This window comes from Microtus pennsylvanicus, chromosome X (assembly GCF_037038515.1).
Source record: "Microtus pennsylvanicus isolate mMicPen1 chromosome X, mMicPen1.hap1, whole genome shotgun sequence".
Classification (NCBI taxonomy): domain Eukaryota; kingdom Metazoa; phylum Chordata; class Mammalia; order Rodentia; family Cricetidae; genus Microtus; species Microtus pennsylvanicus.
In genome coordinates, this window is record NC_134601.1 from 88,057,104 (window position 1) to 88,084,637 (window position 27,534).

Below are 27,534 nucleotides of genomic sequence, written 5' to 3' on the forward strand. Positions count from 1 at the left end.
TTATCAACTTTTACACCATTTATTTCTTTAAGGGGGATAAACAAGAGCAGAGAGCTCACTGCTCCACAGCGCAACAAAACAGAAAGCAGTACACACACAGACACTCTCACTGAAACACAGAGGCAGGGAAGAGGGCAGAGACAACTGAACCATAGCCAGGGGAAGGAGGAAGGGCTGGGAGACTACTAGGGAACCAGCTTGGAGACTCACTTAGAGGAACTAGTGCAAGAAGATCCTACTAATGAAGCACAGTGTAGAAAATGGCATAAGAAAAGCCGCCCAGCTCTGCTTCCAGTGACGGAGGGCAGGGGCAGCCAGGGAGGTGGAGGAAGGTCGGGGGGGGGGGGAGATGGGGACAGTCAAATGACTTTGAGGTGGAGTGTGGTGCCCCTTTCCCCTGCCACTGGGCAAGGCCTTGGGCTGGTCTGAGCCAGGGGTCTCCAGGGCACTTGGTGAGGGGGAAGAGAGGATGGGAGTCTCCAAGGGTCCATTCCCTGGGACCATGTTGTCCCCCTTTGCTGCCCAGTCCTGTTTCCCCTCCTGAGGATGCAGGAGTTAGAAGGCAGTCCTGGGTCTCTCTGGAGCTTAAAGCCTCCACCTTTCTCTAATACATAAGCACATCTGGGAAGGGTCCAGCACCTCTTACCCTCCCCAGCTGAAAAGAGCACTCTAGGGATGGGGCATGTGGCCAGACCCCAAGTGCTGAGGGCCCAAAGATGGAGGACACAGGGTCCAGGCAGAGGACAGGCTGTGAGATATGAGTAAACCGGCAGAGAGAAGGGCTCCATAGGCTCATGAAGCTGAATTGGGATCCAACCACCGCCCTCAGATGAAGAAACCCTTTTTGACTAGGGAGGCGTCCATCCATCCTAAAGCTGGCAAGGTGCAGCTCCTCCTTCCCTTGCCCTCGCCTGTTTCTCTGTAATGCTGCCCCACGGCTGTCCTCCTTTACTCATCATTTTGATCTCTGAAAGCCCCTGGCCTGCCCCATAAAGAATCCGGTTCCTGTTCTTGTCAGCTTCCATTGGCTTTTTGGCGCCCAGGCAATGTGGCCTACCTTTTCCTCAGATCAGTGCAGGCCAAGGGCTTCCGAGCCTCATCTCACTCACCCTTCGAGACTGAATGAAGGTTCTCAGCCAAGGGTCAGCAGCAGCACATTAAGTATTATCTCCAGGCAGAGGCCTCTTGCCAGTCTCTGAACTTTGTCCAGCAAGGGCAAAGGGTGGCTAGAGAAAGGGACCCGCTAAAAGGTGAGGAGGAGACTAGCTGTCCCTCAGTGGGACAATAGGCCACAAGGTTAGGGATGGGAAGGGATGAATACTCTTTGGTAGGCTGGGGATGGACACAGGTTGGGTTAGGGAAGGCTCATCTCTGGAGAGCTCTGGGGCAACGCCACCAGGTTCTCCTTCATGGAGGCCTGGGCTAGGACAGGATGGGGGAGTGTGGGGACCCAGGCCAGGCCGGACACACTTGGGCTCAAGTCCCTCCTCCCTATGGAGATTGGAAATGAAAGGTCTGTGGCCACAAGGCCAAGATTTCCAGGGCAAGGGCAGCCCTAGGGAGTGTGTGCACCTTCTGTGAGATATGTCCCTCCAGATAGCGGCAGTCCAACATGCGCCCTCAGCCTTCTGGGTTTTGGCTCCTGGGCTCTTTCCCCAGGGGCCTCCTTGTGCACCTCATTCTGATTTAGGGGACCTTTCTTGAGCCTCAGCGCTAATTGCCCACCTTCCCAGAGACAGGTGGCAGTATTCCACCATCTCCTCATGCTCTCTGTCCACCTCTCTCTCCCCTGTCTTCTTCCCTTCCCTATCTTCCTTCTCTTTTACCACCCATTCCATATCCAGTTCCAATCCCTCATTGCCTAGGACGGTGGGGGCAGCTTTACTGGGGCATCTTCCTAGCTGTGGCCCTGTGGGCCTCCGGCCCCCATCTGATGCTTCTCACTGTGACGGCCCCACACTCAGGGTGCGCTGAAGTGGCAGGAGGGCGACCACACTGTCTGCCGTCACCTGTAGGGATACGGGCAGGAGGGAATTAAGGATCTTGGCAACGAAAGGAATGTGGAGGGGGGAGAACTACTCCCCTCTGTGCCCCCCAACATTCCATGCAGAGATGAGGCTGGGGTAGGCAGCCTCCTTCCCTGGGGTCAGGGCTCTTGGCAGGAGTGGGCAATTCCAGCTCTCACTCCCCCCCCTTTTCACTAAGCCCTATGGGGGGGCTTGGGGGGAGCACCTGCTGCTCCTACCTTTTTCTCCAGGGTGAGTTTTACAGCTCCTTGTGGGCCTTCTGGCCATTCTATTGGAGCTGATTTTAGGGAAGGGGTAGACTGGGGACAATATATGGTCCCCCATTTCTCCCCCAACCCACACCTGGTCCTACATTTCCCGTGGGAGGTGCTCCCTCCCCCCCAACCTGGGGCAGGGCTGGAGCTGATGTCAGGATGTGGTGGAGGTCACTCTTCCTCTAGGGCAGGCAGTGTCTCCAGCCCCAGTCCCCCGCCACCCTGGCTGCTAGAGAAGGACACTACGGTATGGACGAGTATAAGAACAAGGAAACAGAGCCGGATCCTGCTGGGACTGAGGCAGGAGCCCCCAGAGACCGGCAGCAGGGAGGGTTTGTTGCTGGCACGGTTTGGAGGTTCATGGCGGGGGTGGTAGTGTTGGTACTGTTGGGGGTAGTGGTGGAAAAATGAATGGTGAAATTGCTGGTGGTGGGTTTTGGGGTACTCAGAGTCCTTGAACTTCTTCTTCTCCGACTCACAGGAGACCCACTTCACGTCACAGCACTTGGTTTCCGGCCGCTTTGGTGAAGTATCAACCAACCCTGCCAAGGGATAAGGAAGGTGTGTGTGTTGGGGGGCGGTGCTTTGGGGGATCATGGCTCTGCCTTATCTGAAAGGGGATGTTCAAAGTTGAGGCTCAGGTAGCCCTACTCAAGAAACCCTCCCTTCCAGCCCTCACATCTTCCCTTCTAAGATCTCTTCTTCCAGGGACTACGCGAGTTTCTCCAGAGTGACTTGTGGCTCAGTATATTCTGAAAAGATATGGTCACTCTGGTCTTTTTGTCATGTTCCATTGGGCCCTATCTCAAATTGGGGACCTGATTGCCCATTCCTCTTGCCACTGACCTCCATATAGCCTGACTCCCCTTAATGCCTTTCTGTCCCCATGCCCCTAACCCCTTTCACTTCCTCCTTCTTCCCCAGGGCCCTGAGTTTACCTGTACAGATAAAGCCAGGGAGACCTCCGTATACCATCTCTGCGTTGTCAGGGAGGATAAAGGGGCACCGGGTCTGCACCTCCAAGCAGTATTGTTTGCAAGGCACCCAGCTCTGGCATTCCTGTTGGGTCACACTGAAGTATTCTGAGCACAGCCAGGCCTTGTAGACAGCCTGTGGAGGAAAGAAAACAGCGTCAGCCCCTGTGTCATGTGGGGGAGGGGTTCTTGTGTCTCCCTATGCGGCTAAGCCAACTTAATCCCAGAGTTTGGAGGAGGCCTTGTTAGAAGTGTCTACATCCCAGCCTAAGATGACCCATGTCAAAGCCAGGGCTCTTGAGTTCTCTAATTCACCACCATCGAAAATCTAGAATTGTTGGCCAAAATCACAAAATCAATCCTATGTCAGAATAGAAGGAATGTTCCTAATCAATTCATCCCGCTCTATCATTTTACACTTGGTTCAAAGAGGCGTTTTGATCCCTCTGAGGTTCCCTATATATAATGAAGCAAATCTCAGTTCCATTCAACTTGATAAACATATCCTTTGTTGATGGTGGTAAGCTTCTAAGTTCAAGAAAGAGATGAGAACAATTAATGCTCTACCTCACTGGACTACTTTGGACTACATAGTATGGCACATATGAAAATGTTTTATAAACGCTAAAGGGCAATACAAATGTGAGGGGTTATTTTTAATAAAAACTGTAATCTGCCTTTCCAGGCACCACATGTGTCTTTGAGCTCTACTTAATCCAGGCTCTGTCTTGTTGGCTTCAGCCCTGGTCTGGAGCAGACATCATGGCCACTGCTCCATTGCTCCTGGAATCTTTCTTTGTGGTTTCACTCCATCTGTACTCTCTTTCCTTTATCTAGGCTACTCTCACCCCAGGCCGATTCTAGTGAGAAAGTTCCCCTGCTCTATACCTTGTCTCTCCTCAAGTCTTTGCTTCCTCAGAAAAACTTGAGGCACTTAGAAACAGATAATCATTTGTCTTAGGGCTTGTGCTGTGCATTGAAGGGTACTGAGTAGCATTCCTGGCCTCCACACATTAGATACCAGTAGCAGTGTCTCCTCTTAAAGAATGTCCCCAGCTTTAGTCCAATGTCTCCTGGAGGAAGCCAAAGCCACCTTTTTGGAGATCACCATAATCTCTCACCTGGATAGCAGATGCCTCCCACCCCCACTTTTGCTTGTTCCAATCTACTGTGCTAGAATAAGAGTGGAATCAAGCTGCTATCAAATTATGTTACTCTGGTGCTTCAGGCCGAGATGCATTTAGACTAAAAGCCTAATATCTAAGCACAGACTTCAAAGCCCTGCAGACCTCTGCCCATCTCTCTCCAACCTCATTTTCTATCTCTCTTCAAGCCCATCATGCTGCACAAAGCAGGTTTTCTTTTTCTTGAACGTGCCCTACTTCTTTCTACCTCTGGGCTTGGCACACATGATCGCCTGGTTTGGACTGTTCCTCACCCGACTGTTGATATACATGAACCCTTTACATCTTTCGGGGCTCAGGTTAAATATCCCTTCTGCTGAGTGTCTCTTTCAGTACTCTCAACAAAGGACACAGCCCTAATTATTCTTAACTGTTTATTCGCCACAGATGCTACTTGGTCTGCGTCCTTGTTTTCGTTTCTGTTGGCTCCGCTAAACTGTGAGCTGCATATAAGATCTTTATTAACCACCATGAATTCAGTGCAATATACATTTTAAAAATCTCATGACTGAATGAACAGGATAAGTTAATGAGGACAGGTCCCTTCCCCCATGAAAATTCCAGTTTCATAAGCAGGCATACCTAACAATCTGTGACATACGATTGATTCCACAACAAGGGTTGAACAATGGTTCCTGGTAGCTAATAGTAAACTGGGAAAAATTTCAATGAGGAGACAGCAGCTGAGATTGGGCGCTATGAATAGGGTTTAATTAGTAGAGTCCTTGCACAGAGTGCACAAAGTTCTTGGCTCGATCCCCTAGCAAGCCATAAGGTAGGTGTGTTGGTACCTTATGTGTGGTACGGTAATCCATCCCGTATTCAGTCCCTAGAACTGTATAAAGTAGCTATGGCGGTGTGCTTGTAATCGCCACATTTGGGAGGTGGAGGCAAAAGGATCAAGAGTTCAAGGCCATCTCTCTCTACATAGTGAGTTTTGAGCTCCTGTATAAAGAAAGAAAAAGCGGTCAAGATTGGACTCAAAGAAGGATTTTTAGATAAGATGTGCCTACAAGGCGACAGTTTGAGCGAAGATATAGAAATGAATGAGTACACATGGGCTAGGAGAAGAGAATGGCTTCAGATGAATGGCATGGACATCTGAGAGTTCCTTCTAAGTGCTAACCATGATAACAGTGCTTCACCGGATATCTTTACAGACATGTCTAAGTCTAAGGCACATGTCTTCCGTTTTATTTATACAAACTCCTAAAGGCGAAACAACTGAGATGAGGCATATATCCAAAAGGAGGATAGTAGATTCAAAAAGAGAGTGAAAATGAACAGGCAAAGGTAAGAAGCAGGGAAGGAGCTGGAAGGGTAAAACAGGGCAGTAAGGAAGGCGCTTAAGGGCTAAGAGGAAGTGGCAGTGGTATATGTAGTAAAAGAGAAGATCGTAAGGAAGAGGATAATAAAAAGTAGGGGTGCACAGGATGAGAGATGATAGCAATCACCAAGGTAAGATAACAGTTGGGAATAAGAAGAGAAGGAGAGAGAGAGATGGAGGGTGTGCATGGGGTACACAGGGTAAGAGTGAGGTGAACGTGAGAAAAGTGTAAAAAAGAGCAGGAAAGTAAGCTGGGGCAGGGGCAGAAGGGGTAAGATGGAGGCAAGGGGGGATGTTAAGAGAAGGGGTCACTAAAAAAATAGGAGCAAGAGAACATGGGGAAAGATAAACAAGGACAGGAATAAATGAGAAAGATACATGTTAAAAGAATGCTCGACAGCCGAGAGGAGGTGATGCCTGCTTTCAATCTCAGCACTCGGGAGGCAGAGGCAGGTGGATCTGTGAGTTTAAGACCAGCCTGGTCTACAGAGTGAGTTCCAGGACAGCTAGGGCTGTTACACAGAGAAACCCTGTCTCAAAAACAAAACAAAACAAAAACAAACAAACAAAAAGGGTTGACAGTTGGACAGAGGAAAGGAGAAGCAGAAGTGAGACAGAAAAGAAACTAAAATCTCGAGAGCCAAGGGCCTCAGCACCCAAGAACTCCCTCCATCCCTCCATCTTCTGGGTCGCTAAGTGCCAAGGTGTGTTTCTGTCCACAGCCACAATCCCACTGCAGCAGCCTAGACCAAGAGCCCACCTCACTCTCTCCCTAAACTGTGTAATCAGCCCCCTGCTCTGCGCTCATCAGTGGAGCGGGGGCTCAGAGGACCCTGGGGGAGTCTCCTTGGCTCTTCCAGTCCAGTGTTTCTGCCTCTGGACAAGGAGTTCCCAGTGACGGGCCTGCTCTCCTCAGGGGTGACTGCAATTAGCTCAGTAACAAACTACAGAGTCTGGGCGCTCCCTTCATCTGAGAGGGTGGGGGAGGGAGAAGGGGTGGCCTGACAGTGGGAGTATGGCCTTTCTCCTTAATTAGCCGACCCCCCTTCAGTCCTCACACCCCCAGTTGGAGTCACCATGGCAACAAGTGGGTGAGCAGATTGCCTGGGGAGGACACCAGGCCTGTGGGTGGTGAGGCAGGAACAGGCAAGAAGCTAATGAGGGGAATAGAAGTGGAAGAGCCACAGTGAGCTCAGAGGTAATCGAATTCCTAAGCCCCACAGCTGGCCAGCTGAGACACTGCTGGCCCATATGCATTAAGGTGGCCTGGAGACTGTTTCGGGTGATAGTCTGGCTTACAATGCTACCACCTGGCAATAAGGCCACCTTAGACTCTGAAACTCTGTTCCCAAGATCGTACTATATTCCTTGTCCTGTCTCACCGGTGTGATTGATGCCTGTGCCAGGTGGCTGGCTGGTTGGGGCTGGAACATAAGGCCAGCACTGCTTGGAAAGAATAGGAAGGGGCTATAAGGGCTTGTTGAGGTGAGCATTGTAGGAAGAGGAGGAAGTGCCTTAGAACCAGATAAAGGAAGTTGGGAGAACCCTGGAGACCTTTTGCTCTCAGATTCTTAACTCTAGTTATATACCAGGATCACTAGGGAGTTTAAAAATATATATACCCGCCTGGTTCACATGACATTCAGACCAACAAAGTCAAAATCTCCACAGACAGAACCCCACACATCTGTAATTAGAAAATGACCTCAAGCACTTTTCACCATGCAGCCAGGGATGAGAATGTCAGTTTTACCATTATATAGGTGGAGAAACTGAGGTCTAGCAAGGGGAGAAGAACTTGAGTATAACCACATAAAATAATGGTAGAGAAAGGAACTGGAAACCCGCTTTCATAATTCCAACTCCAGGAATCTTCTTCCTACTGAAAAATTCTGTTGGCAACTGGATCCTCAGCTAGGGGCCAGACACCAGGGGCTGGACAGGAGAGGACAGCTGACAAGAACAGGCCTATTCTAGAATTTCAGAATCTTCAAATCAACCCATCAGAATGCCTTCTTCATTATGCTCTGTTCTCTGAGTGGAACCATCCTAGATCCTTGAGGGAGCAGGGATAGGGAACAAGAGGTAGTTAGGAAACCTTGAACTACCAGTACCCCCTTTTCCCCACCTCACTAGGGCCACCACAGGTCTCAATCAAGTTCTGGCTGCTACAGCCCAGTTGCTATGGGAACTGGGAGGGGAAGGAAATAGGGAGTAACTAGAGGGAACACCAATTAACCCAAAAAAGGAAGCTAGGAAGTCTGTCTCACCCCTCCTCCTAGCTGGGCAACAGAACCACCCCTCAAACTGGAGGGGTGAGACAAAGGGGATCCCCACCTCTCCTGGGCCCTGCAATTGTCAGTTTAGTGAGGAGTGGAATGACCCAGCTAGCCTTATCCTCAACTTACTGGCTTGTAGCCCTGGCCAGGGCATTTTTGTTCTACATTCTTTTACAAAGAAATGTCTGACTTCATAGAGGATTGTGGCATAGCCAAACCCCAAAGTCAGGCCTCAGGGCCAGAAGGTTTAGAGAGAGGAGGCCATTGGTAGCTCCTAGATTTGGAGCTGGAAAGCCCTCCAAGGGGAAAGCTTCAGTTAGTTTACAACCAGGAAGCAAGCAGTTTCCTTCCTGATTTCCAACTCACTTCTCTCCCTAGGGTCTGTTTCCCCATCCAAATCTTCCCCACAGACCCTTTCTTCATGGCTGCTTATTTTCTTAATGTACCCGTGGGACCCCTGGCCAGGAGCCGCAGCTGCAGTGCTTGTAAAAGCAACTCAGCAAGGAGGGCTGAGCTTAGGACAAAATCTACGGTCTGCAAAAGCCACAGAATACAAGCTACCAACCTAACCTCAGTTTTTACCCCCACGGAAACTGAGGTCCATAAAAAGGGAATAACTGAGTTAGAGATCTGAGAGACACCCTGGCTCCTAACTTGATGCCTTCTTGCACAGAATCTATGAGCGAGCATCGGATTATGGGAGGGGCTCTACCAGGCAGAGAAAGTGCTTTCCTACTCTTGACTCCAACAGAGTGGGACCGGAACAGAGTAAGGCCAGTGTCAGAGCTTGGATGTAATTCTGCAGTAGTCAGCTGGGATTGGTAAAGTCAGAACCAGATTAGAGGCATTACAAGACAAATCCAGGTTATGACAGGGCTTTGCTTTAGGGTCTATAAGCACAGCTGTCCTTCTTAGTATGAGCAATTATGAGTCACAGTGGCCTGGTCTGGCCTGAAGGAAAGGTGGGGGAAAGAGCTGGAGAGGTGGGCGAGAGCCTAAAGCTACTCTGGTGTAGAGGGTCCTCATACTTCCATGCCTCTTCGACCATCTGCTTGAAGGCCGGATGTGCCCAGTCTGCCCAAGGGTGGACTAATGGAAGAGTATTATCCCTGATCTGGGGACAGTTCGGAAAAGGCCTAGATGAGTGATGGCAATTAGATGAGCAGAGGAGGCGAGTGCCTAACTATTCTGTAATGGAAAGGACTGTGAGAGTCATCACTCCACCAAATTATCCACCCCATCATCACAGTACAGTGTCATGCAGCTTCTAATCGTAAACACTGTCACAGAGAGCTCCTGCCTTCTTAGGTAGCCCTTAGCTTCCGAGAACGCTGGTGATTCATGAAGTTCTTCCTTCTTTGGAGTCAAAAGAAATGCCTTTCTGTGACTTCACCCATGTATCTTACTAGCTCTTCTGGGGCCATATATAACACTTACAGCCCTGCTCCTCTCTTGAGCCAGCTCTTAGGAATGTGTAAACTCTGAATCCAGTCTCCTCATTCATTTGTTCCTATGATAAGCACACCCTGGATACCTGAGTGCCTGGCTCTACGCTAGGAGTTGCAGATAAAGGGGATGAATAGGACAAGATTCCTGTCTCGAGCAAGGGAAACAGCCATGTGAATTAATCAGTATAAGCTTCTGTGTGAAATCGCATGTACTTGCCACCATGGTAGGATAAAGGGAAGAGTGATTAACTGTTTTGGAGGCTGAAGGACAGAAAACACATTTCCATGTAGGGAAGGCTTGAATTAGAACTTGAAGGGGGTGGGGTAGATGCTCAATGGGTGAACTAGAGAGGGAATAAAGTACTCTTCAGGCACGGGAACCAGCAGGCATAATAACCTGCAAGTAGGAAATAATTCTGGGTTCAGACAATGCAGGTAGCTCAGTGTAATTAGAGGGTGCAGACGGGAGGTTACGAAGGAACAGGGGCTGCACAGGAAGGACATGGCCATACCAACATGCCTTGGATACCGGGGAGAAACTAGGATCCTTCCTATAGGCAGTGGAGAGCTTTTAATGTGTTAGAATAACCGCTTATTTAAATATGTTTACTCCTGGCCTGGTGTAATCCCTGCTGCTTGGTAGGCTGAGGCAGGACTATCACCAATTTGAGCCAATCTGGGCAATTTAGTATGACCGTTTTTCAGGGGTTTGAGGAGGTTGCTTATCACTTTTGTAACTAACTTTTCCGACTTTTGTCTGCCAGTGCGGAGGACTGAGTGTTAACATTAAGACTGGAGGCAGGGAGACCGAGCTAGAGTATTGCAAACGTCTGAATAAAATACTATGAGGGCTTCGATTAAAGCAGCAGCAGCACAATTTAACATTTGAGAGTGCAAAAAAATGTAAGTATTAAAATAAGATGAGTAAGTATTAAAATAATGGATAAATATATTTTATGAGTGTAGGAACCTCTCCTAGCACTGAGGTTAGCAATAACGCACACTAAATGAATGAATGTTAAGATACATTATTAAGGTTTTTGTGAGACTTTGGTTTCACAATGGTTATGAGAATGATCCAACAAAATTTAAAATTTTCTTGCCTGAGGGAAAAAATTGTGAGGAAGGAGTGGACTTGAGAAAAAATGTTAATGAAGTGAAACTGACAAGATTACTTATAGATGCAGAAAACAGCCAAGGTAGACGGGTCGAGGGTAACTACTAGACTTCCAGATTGTGTGGCAAGATGAATACAATTTCATTTTAGTCTTTTAAAAACTGTTCTTTTGAGACAGAGTCTCATGTAGACCAAGCTGCTCTCAAACTCACTAAGTAGCCAAAGTTAGCCTTGAAGTCTTGTGATCCTCTCCCCTCTAAATCCTTAGTGCTAGGATCGAAGGCATGTGCCACCACACCTGCTGGTTTTGTTTATTAAGGAAAGAGATGCAGGAGGGGTGTATCTGAGAATGAAGATGAAGTCAACTTGGAGACATGTGGCTTTGAGGTATATGAGGGTCTACTAAATGGAAATGTTAAGGATGCAGCTGGACTAATGGCCTGAGCTCTAAAAAAAGGATCTGAAAGTGATGTGGTAGCACATGCCAATCAATAATCCTACCATGTAGTTAGGAGCCAGAACAAGGGGGCTTGCTGCAAGTTCAAGGCTAGCCTTGTCTACATGGTAGATTCAAGGAAAATCTGAGCTACATGAGACTCTATCTCAAAAACCTTAAGTAAAAAATAAAAGATGGGAATCTTGACAATGATCTCCAAGTCATAGGGAGCTCAGGGATTAGTCATTAGGAACACAGTGGGACTATGCTTTCTTTTTGAAGTTGGGCATGATCATAAGCTTTACATAGTCAATGAAACCTGACTTGAAGTTACACAGATAGGAGACAGTTTAGGGCTGACACATGTTTGCCATATTCTTTCTTCTGCTTCTAACTGTGGAAGCAAAGTTGAAATAGATGATCCTTCTTCCCTATACAGTGATCATTATAAAAAGATGTTTCATCCCTGCTGACCTGTCTTGGGCATGAATAATGACAAGAAATAACCATTTGTTGTATTAAAGCCTCTGATATTTGGTGGTAACTTTTTATGACAGTATAACCTAGTGTGCCCCAGGTGCTAAGGTGATATAGAAGTCTAGGGAGGAGACAAAAGAGCTTCTTTATAGACAGTAGCCTTGGGGAAACAGTAACTTAAGTTCAGGTGGAGGAAAGAAATAAGATGAAGATGGAGGAGTGTTTTAAGAGGTTGGAGGAGAACTGGGCGTGTTGCTCAGTGGTAGACTCAGTGGTAGAATATTTGCCTAGCTTGCACAAGGCTCTGCTTTGAGGAGAAGAGGAAGAGAGCGGCATTCTGTAAATTAAGAGAGGAGAGAATGTCAAAGACTGGGGGTGGGGGTGGGGGCGGCCAGCAGATAAGGATTTCTGTAGGTGAGATCACTTTCGTTTGGGTAATTAAGATACAGTCTCCTCACAGTGAGAATGGTTTCAGTGGAGCAGCAGGGGAAGGAACAAGACTGGAGGAATCTGAAAAGGGAATGCAAGAAAAGAAAAGTAGAGGTAAGTATGTGTACACAAAGCTTCCAAGAAGCCAAACATCCCTCCAGGTTTTCCAACCATTTCAAAAGATGGAGTTTTTTAGTTCCCTCTTCTGTATGGTCATTCAGCCACAAAAGCCACTGTTGTCTTTTTTTCTGCAACTGAACATAGTCCCCAGATATGTTTTATTGACACAAAGTGGAAGAGCTATCAGGCTCCCTGTCCTGGAAACTGTTTCTGTTACTGTAGTCTGAGATACCCTTTGCTCTCTGCGGGAATATATCTTAACCTACTGATAACTCATTGCAGAAGGAGAGGGGGAAACTTGCCTCAAGTATAGGACCAAAAAGATAACCTAATTCGAAGTCACAGTATAGAGTCCAAGCTTTCCAATGAGACATCGCTAAGACTTTAGGCTTGTTGAGAACAGAGATCATATCTTACTTTCATGTACATTCTTTTCAGTGTCTCACATGGTCTCTTGATATAGACTGGAGGATGTATGCATAAGAAGCTGTTGGCCAAGTACTTGAAAGCTAAGCTCCCAGCAGCTAGCTCAATGTGAAGACCTCCAAGAAAGGGAAAAATGAAAATAATGTGTTATGAATATGTCTTCATGGATTTTTACAGTGAATGAAGAAATTGGCAATATGTTAGCAAAATGTCAAAGAAAACCAAGCAAAGGGGAAATAAGTGGCTATTGTTAACTCCAAGAAATCAAGTTGACCAAGGAATGAAATATTAATCCTACAGTCTTACATTGGTAGATGTAAACAATGGTTATAAAATTAACAATGTAAATAAGTTAAACTGCTAGAATCAGAAATTTGGATGCACCAATATTAGATGTATGGAAGGAGGAAAAGTGTGTGCACACATATGGTGCTGCCCGTAATAAGAGAGCTAAATCTTCCTCTGACCAGATTTTTTTTTTTAAAAAAAAAAAGTCAATAGATAATTTAAAACAGAAAAAAAGAAATAGCATATTGACGTGCCATTTAGAAATGTGAAGAAATATTAGCAAAACAACAACAAAAACAGTCAGAAGAATAAGAAGTATTTAACACTCAAGAGTGAGCTCCAGGGTGAAACACAGGCTACTGTTTCAATGACAAGCATTCATCCGTATTTACATATTATCAAAAAGACATATACATGCACAAACATACACATGTTGTGGACTTTTGTCTGCTTATATGTGTATGTACACAGGAAAAATCAAGTAGCATTGCAATATTGGCATAGCATTTAATACTGTGGTGGCAAAAACAAACGCAACCAGGAAAGTTTCAAGTCTTTAACTCTGAAGAGCAAATTCAGGAGCCACTGGAGACATACACACGTACATGTGCATATGTGTATCATGCGTATCGTGACGGTAACTGAAAAGTATGAACATGTATTACTTTGATAAAATGAAAAAATAAATAGAAAGAAACTCATCTGCAGTCAAGAGCCTCAAAAACAACAAAGCAAAATACCAAAGACTTGATATAACCAACGTTGCCAGACTCAGTCCACATGGCCCTTCCCCAGAGACCCTGGGTCATCTACTCCATCATGAGTGTCTGGGCTCTGGGCTCCATCCAGGTGCACTTAACAAACTAAAGAGCAAACAAGGAGTCTTATAGACAAAGAGGGAAGCTAAGATGGGCGGGGGTGGGGGGGGAGTTTCTGAGGCTTTTTTTGCACAGTGGTTATGCTGGTCACCACAGGAATAACACTGGTGTGACACAGGCAAGTACAGCATCTTTTGAGTTGCACATACTCCTCTCTCTACAGCACACTTGTTTTTTTTTTTTCAGAAAGCTATCTTCACCATCACTTAGTGGCACTGAAAAACCAGTTCCCTTCTCCTGCCTCCCTTCCCTCCTCCAGGTAGATGACAGGCTGGGAAGAACAGAGATCTGGTCAAAGGTGACTATGGCCATTCTTTTGCTATAATGTGAATCACGGCCTTTGGGAGACCTTTTTCTCTCTCTCCACCTGCCACCTCACCCACCTAAACAGGTCTTTATGCACTTACAAAAATGTTCCCAATTGCCTTCTAGCTTCTAATTCCCACCCTCACCCCAGACACTTTACCTCTTCAAACACTACTTTTTCCTCCTCCTCAGCAGCCCACCTCAGTGTTGAGAATTTCAACTGGGTATTAAGCAATCGTTTGGACTAAGCACATCTAATCAAGATGAGAAAATAGCTACCATTTATTAAGTGCTTACTGTATGCCAAACTCTATTCTAAGTATTTACTCCTGACATTTATTAACTCATTGATTCCCCATAATCACCCACTGAGAGACAAACAAATCTTTACAGATAAGGACAGAGAGGACCAGAGAGTTTAAATAACTTATCCAAGGCTCATAAACAATGATAATCATAACAGTGGTTAGCATTTCTTGAGTACCTTCTACCACAAAGACACTGTAAGAAATTATGATGATGTCTGTCCTTCAAGCCTCACAATGACTCCACTTCTTAGTTTTGAAGGTTAAAAGTGGGGTTCCAAGTGAGAGCAGAGACTACATTAAAGGCTAGCAAAGAGGGTGGCCTGAGGGGAGAGTTCAAACTCCAGGATCCACTTTGTGGAAGAAGATAAATGGCTCCCAGAAGTTGCCCTGGTGTGCTGTTGGATGTGCAACCCCCATTCACGCAAATCAATAGAATTTTAAAATGTAAAAAACATAATGCAAGGACGGGCACAACAACCGGTCTACAGAGAACCCCTGTACTTCAGTGCGCCAGCTCTTCTATACCAACCATATTGCCCTGGGGACAGTCCCTTCAGTTTGTCACCATCCAACTCTGTTACTCAAATGTCTTTTTGGTGTAGTTTCAGGCCCTTTTGAGGAGAGGTTTCTAGACTTGGATAGAGAATGATTCTCCAAAATCAATCTATCCATCCCACTTCCTGTAGAAGTAGAGTTTGATTTGTAAGTGGGTGCGAGGGAAAGGACATTCGAATTCTACAAGTGATCACTTCTGTTCCCTGTCAAAGCACTCCAGTCGGACTGGAGATGTAGTTCAATGGTAGAGCACTTGTCTAGCCAATGCAAGGCAAGAATTCAGGCTCTAGCACTGCAAACCAATAAACAAGAAGCAAAAAAAAAAGAGTCCCAAAGTATTCCTTTCCCCTTTTCCTCTACACATACGCACAATTAGTTCAGGCCTGAAAGCGGTCTCTAGTAGGAATGTTTTCTTGCCCCAAGGGCATGAGTTCTATCCCCAGTCTTACCATCTTAGGGCTTCTAGGAATCTGGAATAGCCTTGTCCTGGAACACTCAAATGTCAGAGACCAGAGAAAAGGTGACATCTTATGCACCCCACATAATTGCTCCTTTCCCACAAAAATTCTTCATCAAGAAGCCTTGACTCTAACAGATGGGCAGTCAAAACTTGGTTCTGGTTCTGGTTCTGCCTCTGCCAATAACTAGCTGTGTCAACTTAGACATCTCACTGGAAATGAGCTGTGACCATTAATTTGCTTATGACTATGAGCCAACTACATCCTCCCTACCCCTGAGCTGCAACTTGAATCCGAGAAGATGGTTGTTAAGTAAGCCGCATGGGTGGTGGGAAGTTGGAGTCAAACATCTTTATCTCAAACAGGCCTGTCCTCGAAATCCCAGGTGTGCTCTTGCCAGTAATAAAAGCACAGGCAAGGTTGTGGACCTCCCCGACCCACCCTTTCCTGATAAACAAGCTGTGTCCTGCTAAAACAACAGCCTCTCTGTAAATGATGTCTCCAAAACAAAAGTAGAAAGCTTTATCCATATGCGCACTAGCACAGATTGAGTAGTAGTGCTGTCTGCCAACCTGCAGTTTCCAGCTCCAACTCCATGGGCTAGATGACTCCAAGCCGTTTGACTACTCTGCCACTGTAGTGCCCACTGCAGAAAGGGAATGGTGTGTGCGCACTTCACAAGGCCTGCATAAGAACTAAGGAAGATGAAGGACTGACGTGACTAGGATGGTGCCCTTCCGTTTCATTCTCTCCTTTCAGCTCTAAGATCCAAGCAGCAAGCTCTGCAAATCTGTCACAAATGTGATCAGAAAAAGGGTAATATCATTAATCCATAAGAAGGAGAGCAAACAAATTGTTAATAAAAACAGAAAACATGAACTAGCAATTCACAAACAAGCATTACAAATGACTTATAAACAAGGGAAACAAATGTCTAACCAAAGGAACGCCAATGAGAAGCTGAGGTTAGATCATTTTTCAAGCAAATTAGCCTCACATTTTTTTGTTGAGGGTATAAACTAGAATAATCTAGTAATTTGAAAGAGATTTAGTAATGTATGCCCGTAGCACTACAGAGGTTAATAATGTGATTCTGTAAGTCTAGTTTTAAACTTCAGTCTGCAGAATGGATGTTTATACTTCCATTTGTATGCAAAACAAAGACAGAGTCATTTTGTGTAGTTGTTTATGTAAGCTTACAGAGAAGGAGAGGATATACACAAAATTGTTAACATTCGCGACCTTAGGGCAATGGAACTAGGAAAGACTGAATAGGAAGATTATTAACGTTCTCTTTCTAAATCTCCATATTGTTAGATTTGATAAAATAAGCATGCATCATGTGTGATTCAAAAATTCAGCAAAGAACAGGAATAAGGAAAAAGAATTGAAACTCTTTATTAGCAAAAACCATAGATTGGAAACAAGTCTATGACCAAAGATATCCACCACAGGGTTATTTATAATTTTAAAAAGTAGGCAGTAATGTAAATATCTAACGGTACATGGCCTGTTAAATCAATTATGTAACTTGTGACAGAATATCATCCACTCATCAAGGATGGAGCTTATGAATATTTAAGTACATGGAAAGGTACTCAGAGTGCCAGCAAGTTAAAAAGACCTACAATAAAATATTAGGGGACCATGTGGCCACATCAATATGGGTATTATTAAAAGAGCCCAGAAAATCACAAGTGTTAACAAAGATGTTAGAGATTCGGACCCTTGCTCACGTCACTCCTGGTATGTATGTAAAGTGGTGCAGATTGCAAAATGTAAGAATGGAGTAGAAAGTGACACAGATGCTCTAGAGACCTGGGAGGCGGTCACTCAAAAAGTCAACTATAAGCTGGGCATAGTGGCGCATGCCTGTCACGTCAGCACTTGAGGCTAAGGAGAGTGGATCCCGAGTTCAGGGATAGTCTAGGCTACATAGCAAGACCTTGTCTCAAAAACAAACCAATAAAATTTCAGCATGGAATTATCGTATGGCCAAGTAATTCTTCTCCTAAATATACTCAAAAGAAGTGAAAACAAGTACTCCAATATTAGTAGAACAATGTTCATAACACACATTATTCACAATAGTCAAAAAGTAGAATATTTCAAATATCTACTAAGAAATAAATAGATAAACAAAATGTGGCATATGTACACAGTAGAATATTATTCAGCCATAAGAAGAAATGAAATACTGATAGATGCTAAAACTTTGAAGAACCTAAAAGCATCATATAATATAATGAGCCATGCACAAGGACAGATAATGTATGATTCCACTTCTGTATGGAGCCAGAAAGTCAAGTTAAAAGAGATAGAAAGCACATTGTTGGTTTCCAGGGAATAGAGTGAAGGAGAAAAGAGGAATTATTGTTTAACAGGTAGAAAATTTGTGTTTGGGAGAATGAAAATGCTTTAAAAGTAGTAATGAAATGGAAATGTACTCAATGCCATTGAATTATATCCTTGAAATGCTAAGTTCTGTTACGTATACTTTATAACAATGAAAAACCCCTAAATGTCTCTAGGTCCTTTTCTCTACTATAGTTCTTGTTTCTAACAGTTCTCAAAGACTGTATTTTTAATAAGCAAGGAAAAATAAAGATTTTGAGTCTATTATTTAAAGAACCAACTAATTTTGAAGAATTAACTTGAGTTGAAAACTGAACAGACATACTTCACCTTTCAGAAGTTAGCTGGGTAGATGTGCTAACTGCTTCAAACCAAGAAAGATGGAGACACTGGAAACGTTCACACTACCACATGTCCTTGTCTCATGCAGAATGTTATGGGCCACCTCTTTCTTTCTGTTTCCAAGGCAAAGACAAGGCATCTCAGACTGGGGACTCAACAAAGCCCTGGCATGGGAACTGGACATCCAGAGTCCAGGCAAGACATCATCTGGCTTTTAGGTGACAAGATCTCACTGCATTTGTTTTCTCTTTTGGTTCTGCCAGCTTCCAGTGTGTGCTAGGGATGGGGTGGGGCTCCAGCAGGCATTAGGCCTGTGTAGGGCACTTTCTCCTTTTCTGTTCTCAGGCGGATACTTCCAGTAGACTGAGACTGGGAAACTAACAGATATATACCTTTTCTTAAGATATGTGGAGCCACGGTCTTCCCTTCTTCTTTGCTAAGCCTGTAGATGAGGAAGGCACAAACCTCCCCTCTTCCGATCTTCCTGTTACTATCCTAAGAGGACACCTCAGTGATTCCACTGGGTCTTCTTTTGAAATCAAATTTTAATTGATTTTTTTGAGAACTTCCTACACATGTACTGTATTCACATCACTTCTACCCCTCCTTCATCCTATAACTCCTCGCATGCTATCCCTACTCCTTCATCCTATAACTCCTCGCATGCTATCCCTACTCCCCAATTTATGACCTCTTTAATTATTATTGGCACATACATACACATACACATATAGAAATCTGCTAAGCCCATTTAATGTTGTTCCCATGTTTATGTGTTTAAGGCTGACCACTTGGGATTGGATAGCCTATCATGAGGCAAAATATGGCTGCCAAGAGAGGGAGAAATCTGTTGCTGGATCTTAAGGACAAAAAACAGGTACCTTGAACAAAGAGGTTGCTGGTGAATCTGAGCTACTCCAGAGGGTACCCTAAGTTTCCAATAGGTTCTGCCAAGCCTCCCATATAGCCAACCCAACTTCTCGCCAGTCTATTCATAGCTAGCAGGGCATTGCCTCCAACAGCTGACAGACAATATTAACATCTTCTTTATACATTTGTGCACTGGGGAAAGAACAAGGTTTTTTAACCCAGCTCCCTGTCCTATGTGACTTAAGGAGGTCATTTCTTCTTGCCAAACCTCAACTAGTACATTTGTAAAATGGGGATAATAATGGTGCTTTCCTGCTAGGAACATTGTCAAGACTGAGTTCACACACACACACACACACACACTCACATGCATACGCACATGCGCACACACATTGTCTAGGTTTTCAAAAGCTTGATTTTTGTTTTTGTTTTTTAAACTCCCTTTTCTTATCCCTTTCTTCTTTGGAGCCAGCTGGACTCATCTTTTGGCCCAAAAACTTATGGCTCAGATTCCAGATCCCATTTCCAGAATCCATTTGAACAAGAACTTTGGCTGTGGGAATCCTTCTCCTTTTGTAGTAGCTCCTTCTTGCCACAAGCCTAGCCCACTGAATGCCCTCACTCTTCCCTCTAAACCCTACCTGACAAGGCCTCAAATTCAGGCTTCTCTGAACTCTCTCTTCTGAGCATGAACAGAACACTGATATGTCATTCCTTGAATAGATCCTGGTCTGTACCCCGTAACCACAGGGATGCAGACATAACCATTTTCCAGGGTCCTACCTGACCATTGTTGAAGAAATGTGTTTGTGAGCCCCCAGATTGTGCAGAGTCCCCAGAAGGAGGGGTGGCTCCTAGCATTCAGCACACACCTGCAGCTGGCATGCCACGTGACTGAGAGGAGCTGAGGGTCAGGTTAGCTGGCCACTCTACAGAAGCATGATGCAGGTAATTAGCCTTGGTGCATGGGGCTCACAGAAAACCTGCCCCAACAGTGAAATTTTTCTAAGACAACCCCAAACCCCTGAGTCTCAGGTGTTGGCCTACATCCCCAACCACATACAGTAGAGCGGGTGTACTTTTCCTCTCAGGTACTAATGTCTACAGAAGGTACCAGCACACATTCACATAGTTTGGGAGCACCCTTCCAGCCTTCTTGATGTAGTCAAAGATCCTTGACTCTCTTTTTATCTTGGTCCATCACTTTTTTTCTTTCCTCATCCCCATCCCATGTTCAGTGGACACTTCCAGCCAGAACAATATTGGGTGGCGGGTTGCTGGGCGCCTTTCCTCCCTCTTTACTTCCCACATCTTCAGGAGATACCAGTACACCCTTCCTGAAGGTTCCCATTGCTATAGTGACTATAGTAGTCAGGTCACCAGCTTGTAGGAAAGATGGGAAGTAGCCATGAAGACTATGGGATGTGTGTACCTGTGTGTCTATGTATATGAGTGTGTGTGCATGCCCTGTATGTGTGTGTGTGTGTGTGTGTATGTGTGTGTGTGTGTGCGCACACGCCCTGTGTAGGCTGGAGAAAGGGGAGAAAAAGGACAAGAAAGATCAGAGGAGAGGATGGAGGGGGAATGGGACAAAAGAAGAGAAGATCGGAAGATGAAAGAAAATCAGGGCAAGAAGAGAAATGGAGCGAGGGAGATTCATTGTGAGTAGAGTGCGAGGGATGTAAGGGGCACGGGGACATGTGAGTAGAGTGTGAGGGATGTAAGGGGCGCAGGGACATGTGAGTAGAGTGTGAGGGATGTAAGGGGCGCGGGGACATGGAAGTGCCAAGGGCAAGAAGTATGGTGCCAAGGAGGGGAGGCAGGGGAGGCAGAGAAGGGTGTGAAACCCGCAGTAGAAGTTGGCAGGGTTGGGAAGGTGGAGGTAGATGGAGAGTGGGATGGTGCCATTCAGCTGCTGGAGATCAACAAAGTGGGGCAGGAGGTAGTCAGGCCAGGAAGACAAGGGGTAAGTTCTGGGATAAAACAGAGGTGAGCAGATACATGGATGAGGGTTAGTGTGGTGTGGGACGTAGTTTGGGAAGGGTTGAGGGTCGTAAAACACTGTCCGGTTAGCGCTCACTGAAATCTGGATAGGAATGTCAAGCCTGGCCTACAATGCAGGCAGAGCATAAGGGTTGGAGTGGAGGGCGCGGTCAGGATGTAGGTCAAGGATCTAGAGGTGTATTTCAACAGGTGACTACGTTGTCACTGCCAGCTGTAATTTACTAACCCTTGTCCCAGCTGTAAGCTTTGCCTCTTCTCTGTGCCTGCTCTGAGATGCTGTGCCCCTGACCTCTCCTAGATCACCATGTGTGATGATGAGACGAACTGCTCTGGATCTGGAGGCCCCGCCCCTAGGGCCAGCTTTGCTGTGAAATCCTAGGAGGCTGCTTATTAACGCCTTCCATTTTCCTCTGCCTCCGAACAGGGGCCGGGGGCCCCCTTTCTGGCTTTAAGAGTTCTGGGCCAGAGAGAATGCCTGAGCAATAACAAGAACCACCACTTAACTTAAGACTCCTGCCCTTTGTCCAGTACTTCAAACCCCTTGCCTTTAGTTCCCATTATCTCCAGTGTTAGCCCGACAGTCCTGCTTGGCAGGAAAGCTGTGGCAGGTGGGAGGAGAGAAGGCAGTGAGGCAGAAACAGCTGCCAGGCCGGACTGGAGGAAGAGCAGGGCCCCAGTGGGTATGGGCAGAAGGCAAGGTGCTGGCTTTGGCAGTCCCCACCCTCTCCCTCAGCTGGGGTATTGAGGCCAAACCTCTTTCCTTAGCCTCTCCCATCCAACGCTGTTGATCAGGGAGCAGGCTCTACTTTAACCTCTAACCTCTGTTCTGAGGCAGACCTTTGAGGTCACCTAATCCAATTCCTTCCTCCATGCAAATAGAGTCCTCGGTCGGTCATCGCTGTGGCATTTCACCCAGCAGTCCACTTGTCTTGGGCCAGATACTTCCTGGGGATAGGAGCTCTAAGGCAGTCTGTTCCTTCTCACAACAAAAACCAGAAGGGAGAGTGTCTGATGTGCTAAGCCTAGATGCTGTACAGACTTCACATTAATACTGAACTTACGGAGCTTTCCTGATGAATAAGCCCCATTTGACAGATGAAAAAGTGAGGCTCAGAGACTTGAGGTTCATAGGTTCAAGGTTACGCTTGTAAGAAGGGAAATCTAAGTTGGAATGCAGGACTTTCTGTGAAGTCCCTTGGGGTCAATCAAGACATGCATACAAGGACAACACTTTTGAGGCATTAAATCTGAGACCATACCTTCCTGAGCTCCCTCTTTCCCAAGTCAAACTCCTTTAACTCTCTCCGGGGAATTCAGGCTCTAGCCTCCTTCTCAACCCCATCAGTTGATCCGTCCCAGTATCAAACACGCAAGCTGCCAGGTGGGTGTCAGACAGTCTGGAGTGGATCGACACTAGCCCATCCTTCCGCAGCTAGCTGATTAGTGCAGCTAATGGCTGCCAAAAGAACTGACGATGTCCCTTCTCTTAGCCCTCTTGGCCTTCTTGGAGGAAGAGCTCTGAGAAAAGAAGCCAGAGTTTGCTCCCATACCCTCATTCTCCTCACCCTGAGTGTTCTGAACAGAGAGGAGGAAAGAGACAGAAGTGGGAGAGGCAATCAGCAGCAGGCAGGGGCAGGGCAAGATTAGGAGGATGGAGATGTGGGAGGGGATTTGTATGGTAACCCTGGGCAAGGCCGAGGGAGTGACTGTATGAGTGTGTGTGTGTGTGTGTGTGTGTGTGTGTGTGTGTGTGTGAAGGAGGAAGGGATTCACGGGGAAATAAGGAAGTATCATATCATCCTCAGACCTAGGAGAGGCCAGTATGGGGATGGGCATTGCCTCGGGTTAGCCTCATCTCTGTTATGCGAGAGGAAGTCAGTCGCACATTAAGGAAATGTTGCAGCTGGTACTAAATTGGGAGGTGTCACAGGCAGCAGCGAGGGCAGGTATGATTCTTGGGGCCCTGTGTGGCCCAAAACAGGGGCAGACATCTCAGAGGCAGAGAAAGGGGTTTCTAGGGTCACATAGGAAGGATCTGACCAAGGCACTTAGAACAAGGGCCCTGGGAATAGGGGGTCATTTGGCTCAAGAACCAGTCTCCAGACTTGGTTTACAGACGTAGAAGAAACCTTCTTATCCTCCTAGGATTTCAGATTGTCACTTCAGAGGATTGTAGGTATGGGGCATTATCCCCACGGGATCCCACTTGGGATGTGGGCTGGAAAGGAGAGCTCTGAGCTCAGGGGAAGGCTTCTCAGGGTGAAGAAGGCCTGTGAGAAGGTGGGGTGAGTGGCTGAGGAAATGGGGACCAAACTGCCTTTTCCTTTCATCCCAGCAGAAAACGGGACTAAAGACTACAGGTTTGGGCCTCAGCTGGAGGAGAAAGCTTTGGAAGAGGTGGGAAACACAGAGGAATCGAGGAGTTGCCACAGCCCTGTTGCCAGCATAAGACAGGAAGAGCTGGAGAACTCTCACTCGGGCTGGAGAGGAATGATCCAGGAGAGAAGGGCCCGGGGAACTTGATAGGAAGCCAGGGCAAAAGCAAGGATTTAGCATGAGGACAGGGAGCTGGAGTGCTGGAATTCCTGCTCGTTGCTGTGGGGCAAACTGTACGACCCATATGTGCCTCAGTTTCCTCATTTGTAAATGGAGGTAACCTAGGTAGTTGTACTCTCATAACAAACGTGAACAACTGAAACATTACATCTAAGCCAGGTGTTAAATTCTTAGTACAAAATGCTACTAGCCATGCATTCCCATGTAAATATCACAAAACACTCAAGACTTTGGCAGGGCAAGGATATTTTTCCTGCATTACAAATGAGGAAACAAAGGATTAGAGGAAGTGAAGTAATGCGCCCCAAAGCAAGCTGCTAACTAGCCCTCGACAGCGGCGATAAGACCTCCAGAATCAGAGCGAACCACTGCCTCCTCGGACACCAAGCTGCTTTGCATCTGCAACCAATGCGAGGGATTTTAATTCAGTGTGAGGTCAGATGGAGCTTGGAGCCAGCTATAGCAGGAAGAAAACCCCATAGAAAAGTTGTGCCATGGTTTTCATTCATTTTGGATATTGAAAAAGAACGGTTGTGGCTATAGGCTTGGAAAGAGGACTGCAAGATATCATTTATTCTGTCTGCTAGGGGACAATATCTCTGCTCTCACCAAGGGTATGTCGGTGGCAGGCAATTAGAGTTCGTGTCTCTAGCTCTGTATGACAAAATGTGTCTTTCCTCATGCGATTGTACGCATGTCTCTGACTCCATAGGGAGATGTGTGTGGCATGGTGCCTGCTTTGACAGCACTGCTTATGAAAGTGGCAACCTCACTGTTTCTCTGGATGACTTAGTCTGGAGTATCGCTGGTGGTGCATGGCTGTGTATGTCTGTCTCTCTGTCTGTACACCTTTAAGAAGTGGAATATCTCATTTGGTAGTGTGAGTGAGGCAGTGAGTCAGCTGAGGGTGAGCGAGGCGGGAGGAGACTGCTAGGTTACGAGAATAGGAAAAGGAAGAAGGAGAAAGTGAAGTCAGAATCTAGGAGCTACTCCTTCCCTCCCCAGTCCTCCACCCCAAATCCCTAGGGGGCCCACAGAGAACAGCAGAACCTTGTAGAAGTCCACAGAAACAATGCTTGCGAGAAGTGCTTGCTGCCTCTTCTCAAAGCCTGGGGAGGAGACGATATAGACCAGGGGGCAACTGCCTTACTCTCCAGCTGGTGGCTCCCAGCTCCAAAATGTATGAGACCCACCTGGTCTCGTTGTCACTTGACCTTTTTGACCTTGCTGTGCTCTTTCTTCCCAAAGCAGGCCACCTGGCCAGGCAGGAAAAAAAACAGGGGAGCAGCTTCAGGCCCCAAATGTGCACAGCCCCACCTACCTACTATACAGAAAAACCCGGCTGAGGGTCAAGAAATTTCTCAACACCCAGTTCTTCTGGAGGAAAGTCTCTTTACAGTTGTTTGCCCCCTGGTTTCCTCTAGATGCCCATCCCTAGCAGCCAGAAACCCAGCTTTTCTCGTCACTAGCCAGGAGCCCTGGGAGTTTTGCTTTGTGTCGCACCAACCTTCCATGGCCCCTCCACAAGCTGAAAAGCCCTGTTCCCCCGAGCGTTCTCTCATCAGAATTCAGAAGCCTACAGGTTCCCTCCTTAAGAGAAGACAGGCATCCTTGGGCTCCCCTGTTTAGGATCTGGCCAGTATCTTGGGTTGTATAAGGTCAACAGTGTAATGTACCCTGTCACCAGGCGTGGTCTGGCCTCTCATCTATTGGCAGGAACTAAAGGGTGAGGATTAGGTAGTCAAATATTCTTCCTCTTACTGTACACCCCCCTCCTTCACGGCCAGTTCCAGAATCAATTCTAGCCGAGGAATGGGGTTTAAGGCCAACCAGGATGCTGGAGACTGGGGAGCACACTCCCAATCTCCCCTCAACCACTTTGTCAGTCCAGAGCCCCGCTCCCCCTTCATGCGGGAAGGGAAGCAGTGCATCAGAAGCTCCAGCCTTAAAAGGTTCAAACCTTAAACTCGAAGAAGTTGACCCAAATCCCTACGGGTCCTTCTCTAGGGAGGGGTTCCAGGTGACACAGTGCTACACTGGGAATGGTGGGAGTGGTGCGATGGATAGAGAGGGAGACTCTTTTCCCCCCTAGTCCCACTGCCACAGAAACTGCCTCGAGCCAGGTAGCTGTCGTGGCGTGGGCCATCAATGCCTACCTTGCAGCCTTTCGTGCAGGACCGGATAGAGTACTCTTTTGCCTGCAAGTATTTATGCATCACGAGGTCGAACTCATCATATTTTTCCTGAGCATGTCGGTCCAGTCGCTGGTACGCCTCGATGCAGTTGTTACATACCTCCCAGGTCCCGGAGCCCGGGCTGGCCATTACGGCCAGCAGGTCCCCCAGCAGGGTGTCCAGAGTGCAGTCCAGTCTTTCTGGGCGGTCCATGCCAAGCAGCAAGTCCCAGACCGTGTAGGTGTCGCAAAAAGAGAGAGTAAAGTTCCGAAAGTGGCCTTTGAGCAAGTTCTTTTTGGCGGGGGGGAACTCAGCCGGGGTATGAGAAGGCGCGTCGGGGGGCCGCAGAGGGGGAGCCGGGGTGGTCGGTTCAAAAAGTCTCTGCAAATATTCCAATTTGGTGCAAGCTGCGTCCAGCCCCGTGGGCTCTGGGACACCACCGCAGACCGGCCCGGGGCCGACGGCGGGGGCGGCTTTGGTCAGGTTGCGGTATCGCGGGCTGCAGGTGCCCGAGGACGCGCTGGACTCGCCCTGCGACGGTGGTGAAAGTGGCAACACCGCGCGAGGAGGCACCCGCTGCCGCTCGCGGCCGGCCCCCCAGGGCGGCCGCAAGGTGCTGCTCACCTCCCTGCCCCGGGGCCGGGCCCCCGCGCACAGCCACAGATGGTCAGCGAGCAGCACGGTGAAGAAGAGCAGGGACGCCAGGGACAGTCGCCATCGCTGCGCCCGCTCAGAATCGGCGCAAGGTTTGTCGCTCGACCTGGGAGACCAGCAGCAGCAGCAGCAGCAGATACTCAGCGCGGCGGCGTCTTTCCCGGGCCACATCCAAGCGCCCCTGAACATATTTCAGGGGGGTTCGGGCTGGAGGGAGTAGGTAGGCGCGCGGCCGGACGGCCGTCTCAGAAGGGCGGGTTGCGCACCGCTCCGCGCTCCTCAGCGCCGTCCAGGCTCTACCTCGGGGGCTGCATGGCGAGGCAGGCCAGCCGGCCCGGGGGACCCCGCTCAGATCGGAGTCGCGGGGCGCTCTCGGGTCGTCTCCGCGCCCCTCCCGCGCTCCCTCGCTGGCAGCCGGGGCGCCGCCTCCCGACCCGCTAGGCGCAGCCCGCCGTCCCGGCGGGGGGCGGTGCGGGGCACTGGGGCGGTGGCGGCAGTGGCGGCGGCGCCGCACTCATAGTGTCGGGTCCCTCGGCTGCCCCGGGCTCCGCGCCACTTCACTCCGTGCCACCGGTGCCCTCCCCGGCTCGCACTCTGTCCCGGCCGTCTCGGCTCAGCAGCGCGGCTCTGCGCCCCTGAGCGCCGCCGTGCGGGCCCCGCCGCGCTCCGCTCCGCTCCACTCCGCTCCCGTCGCCCGCGCCGCTCCTCTCCCGCCCGTCTGCCCGCTGCCCGCTGCCCGCTCCGTGCAGCTCCCTGCCTCGCTCGCTCGCGCTTCTCCTAGGCCGGCCCTTCGGGCTTTGCTCGTGCTCTGGCCGTCCGCCGGGGCCGGTCCCGGGTCGCCTATGCTCCTGCCTCGGCACCCGCGGCTCCCGGAGTTCCGGCTCGGGCGGGCCACCTGGCTCCCCGCAGCGCCCCAGACGCCCGGACGCGGACGCCCCGGCTTTACTTAGTGCGCCTCTCGCTTCCGCCTCTGCTTCGCACCGCTGTGGCGGCCGCCCAAAGGCATGGCCCCGTGGCTCCCGCTGGCCATGCCCCCTCAGTCTGTCGCCATCTTCCGCTGTGCGGAGAACACCTTGAGAGCCCGTGTGCGAGTGTGTTTGGGGGGGAGCAGGGCGGAGAAAGAGGCACCGGGAGGAGGAGGGAACGGGACTGGGGCCCCGACTGCGCCTGCGCCTCAGGACTCCCCCCTCCCCAACCCCAGCCCCCGCCGGCCGCAGCCTGTGCTGTTTGGGGATGTTTCCAGTCCACCCCCAACTCCATTCACTTCAGCGCCTCCGTTCATCCGACC

General features: G+C 48.2%; 1 protein-coding gene across 2 annotated transcripts; it reads right to left on the minus strand.

The window, feature by feature from the left end:
* Nalf2 (NALCN channel auxiliary factor 2) lies at positions 1-27,362 on the minus strand. 2 transcript variants are annotated; one of them, XM_075958062.1, is made up of 3 exons: positions 25,575-27,362; positions 3,220-3,391; positions 1-2,009 (listed from the first exon to the last, which is right to left on the minus strand). In XM_075958062.1, the coding sequence occupies exons 1-3, from the start codon at positions 26,433-26,435 to the stop codon at positions 1,882-1,884; spliced, it is 1,161 nt and encodes a 386-aa protein (XP_075814177.1). In that variant the 5' UTR covers positions 26,436-27,362; the 3' UTR covers positions 1-1,881. The 2 variants fall into 2 exon arrangements, with proteins under 2 accessions (XP_075814177.1, XP_075814176.1); XM_075958061.1 differs by having other exon boundaries at positions 1-2,823.
* Between the last annotated feature and the right edge of the window lie 172 nt (positions 27,363-27,534).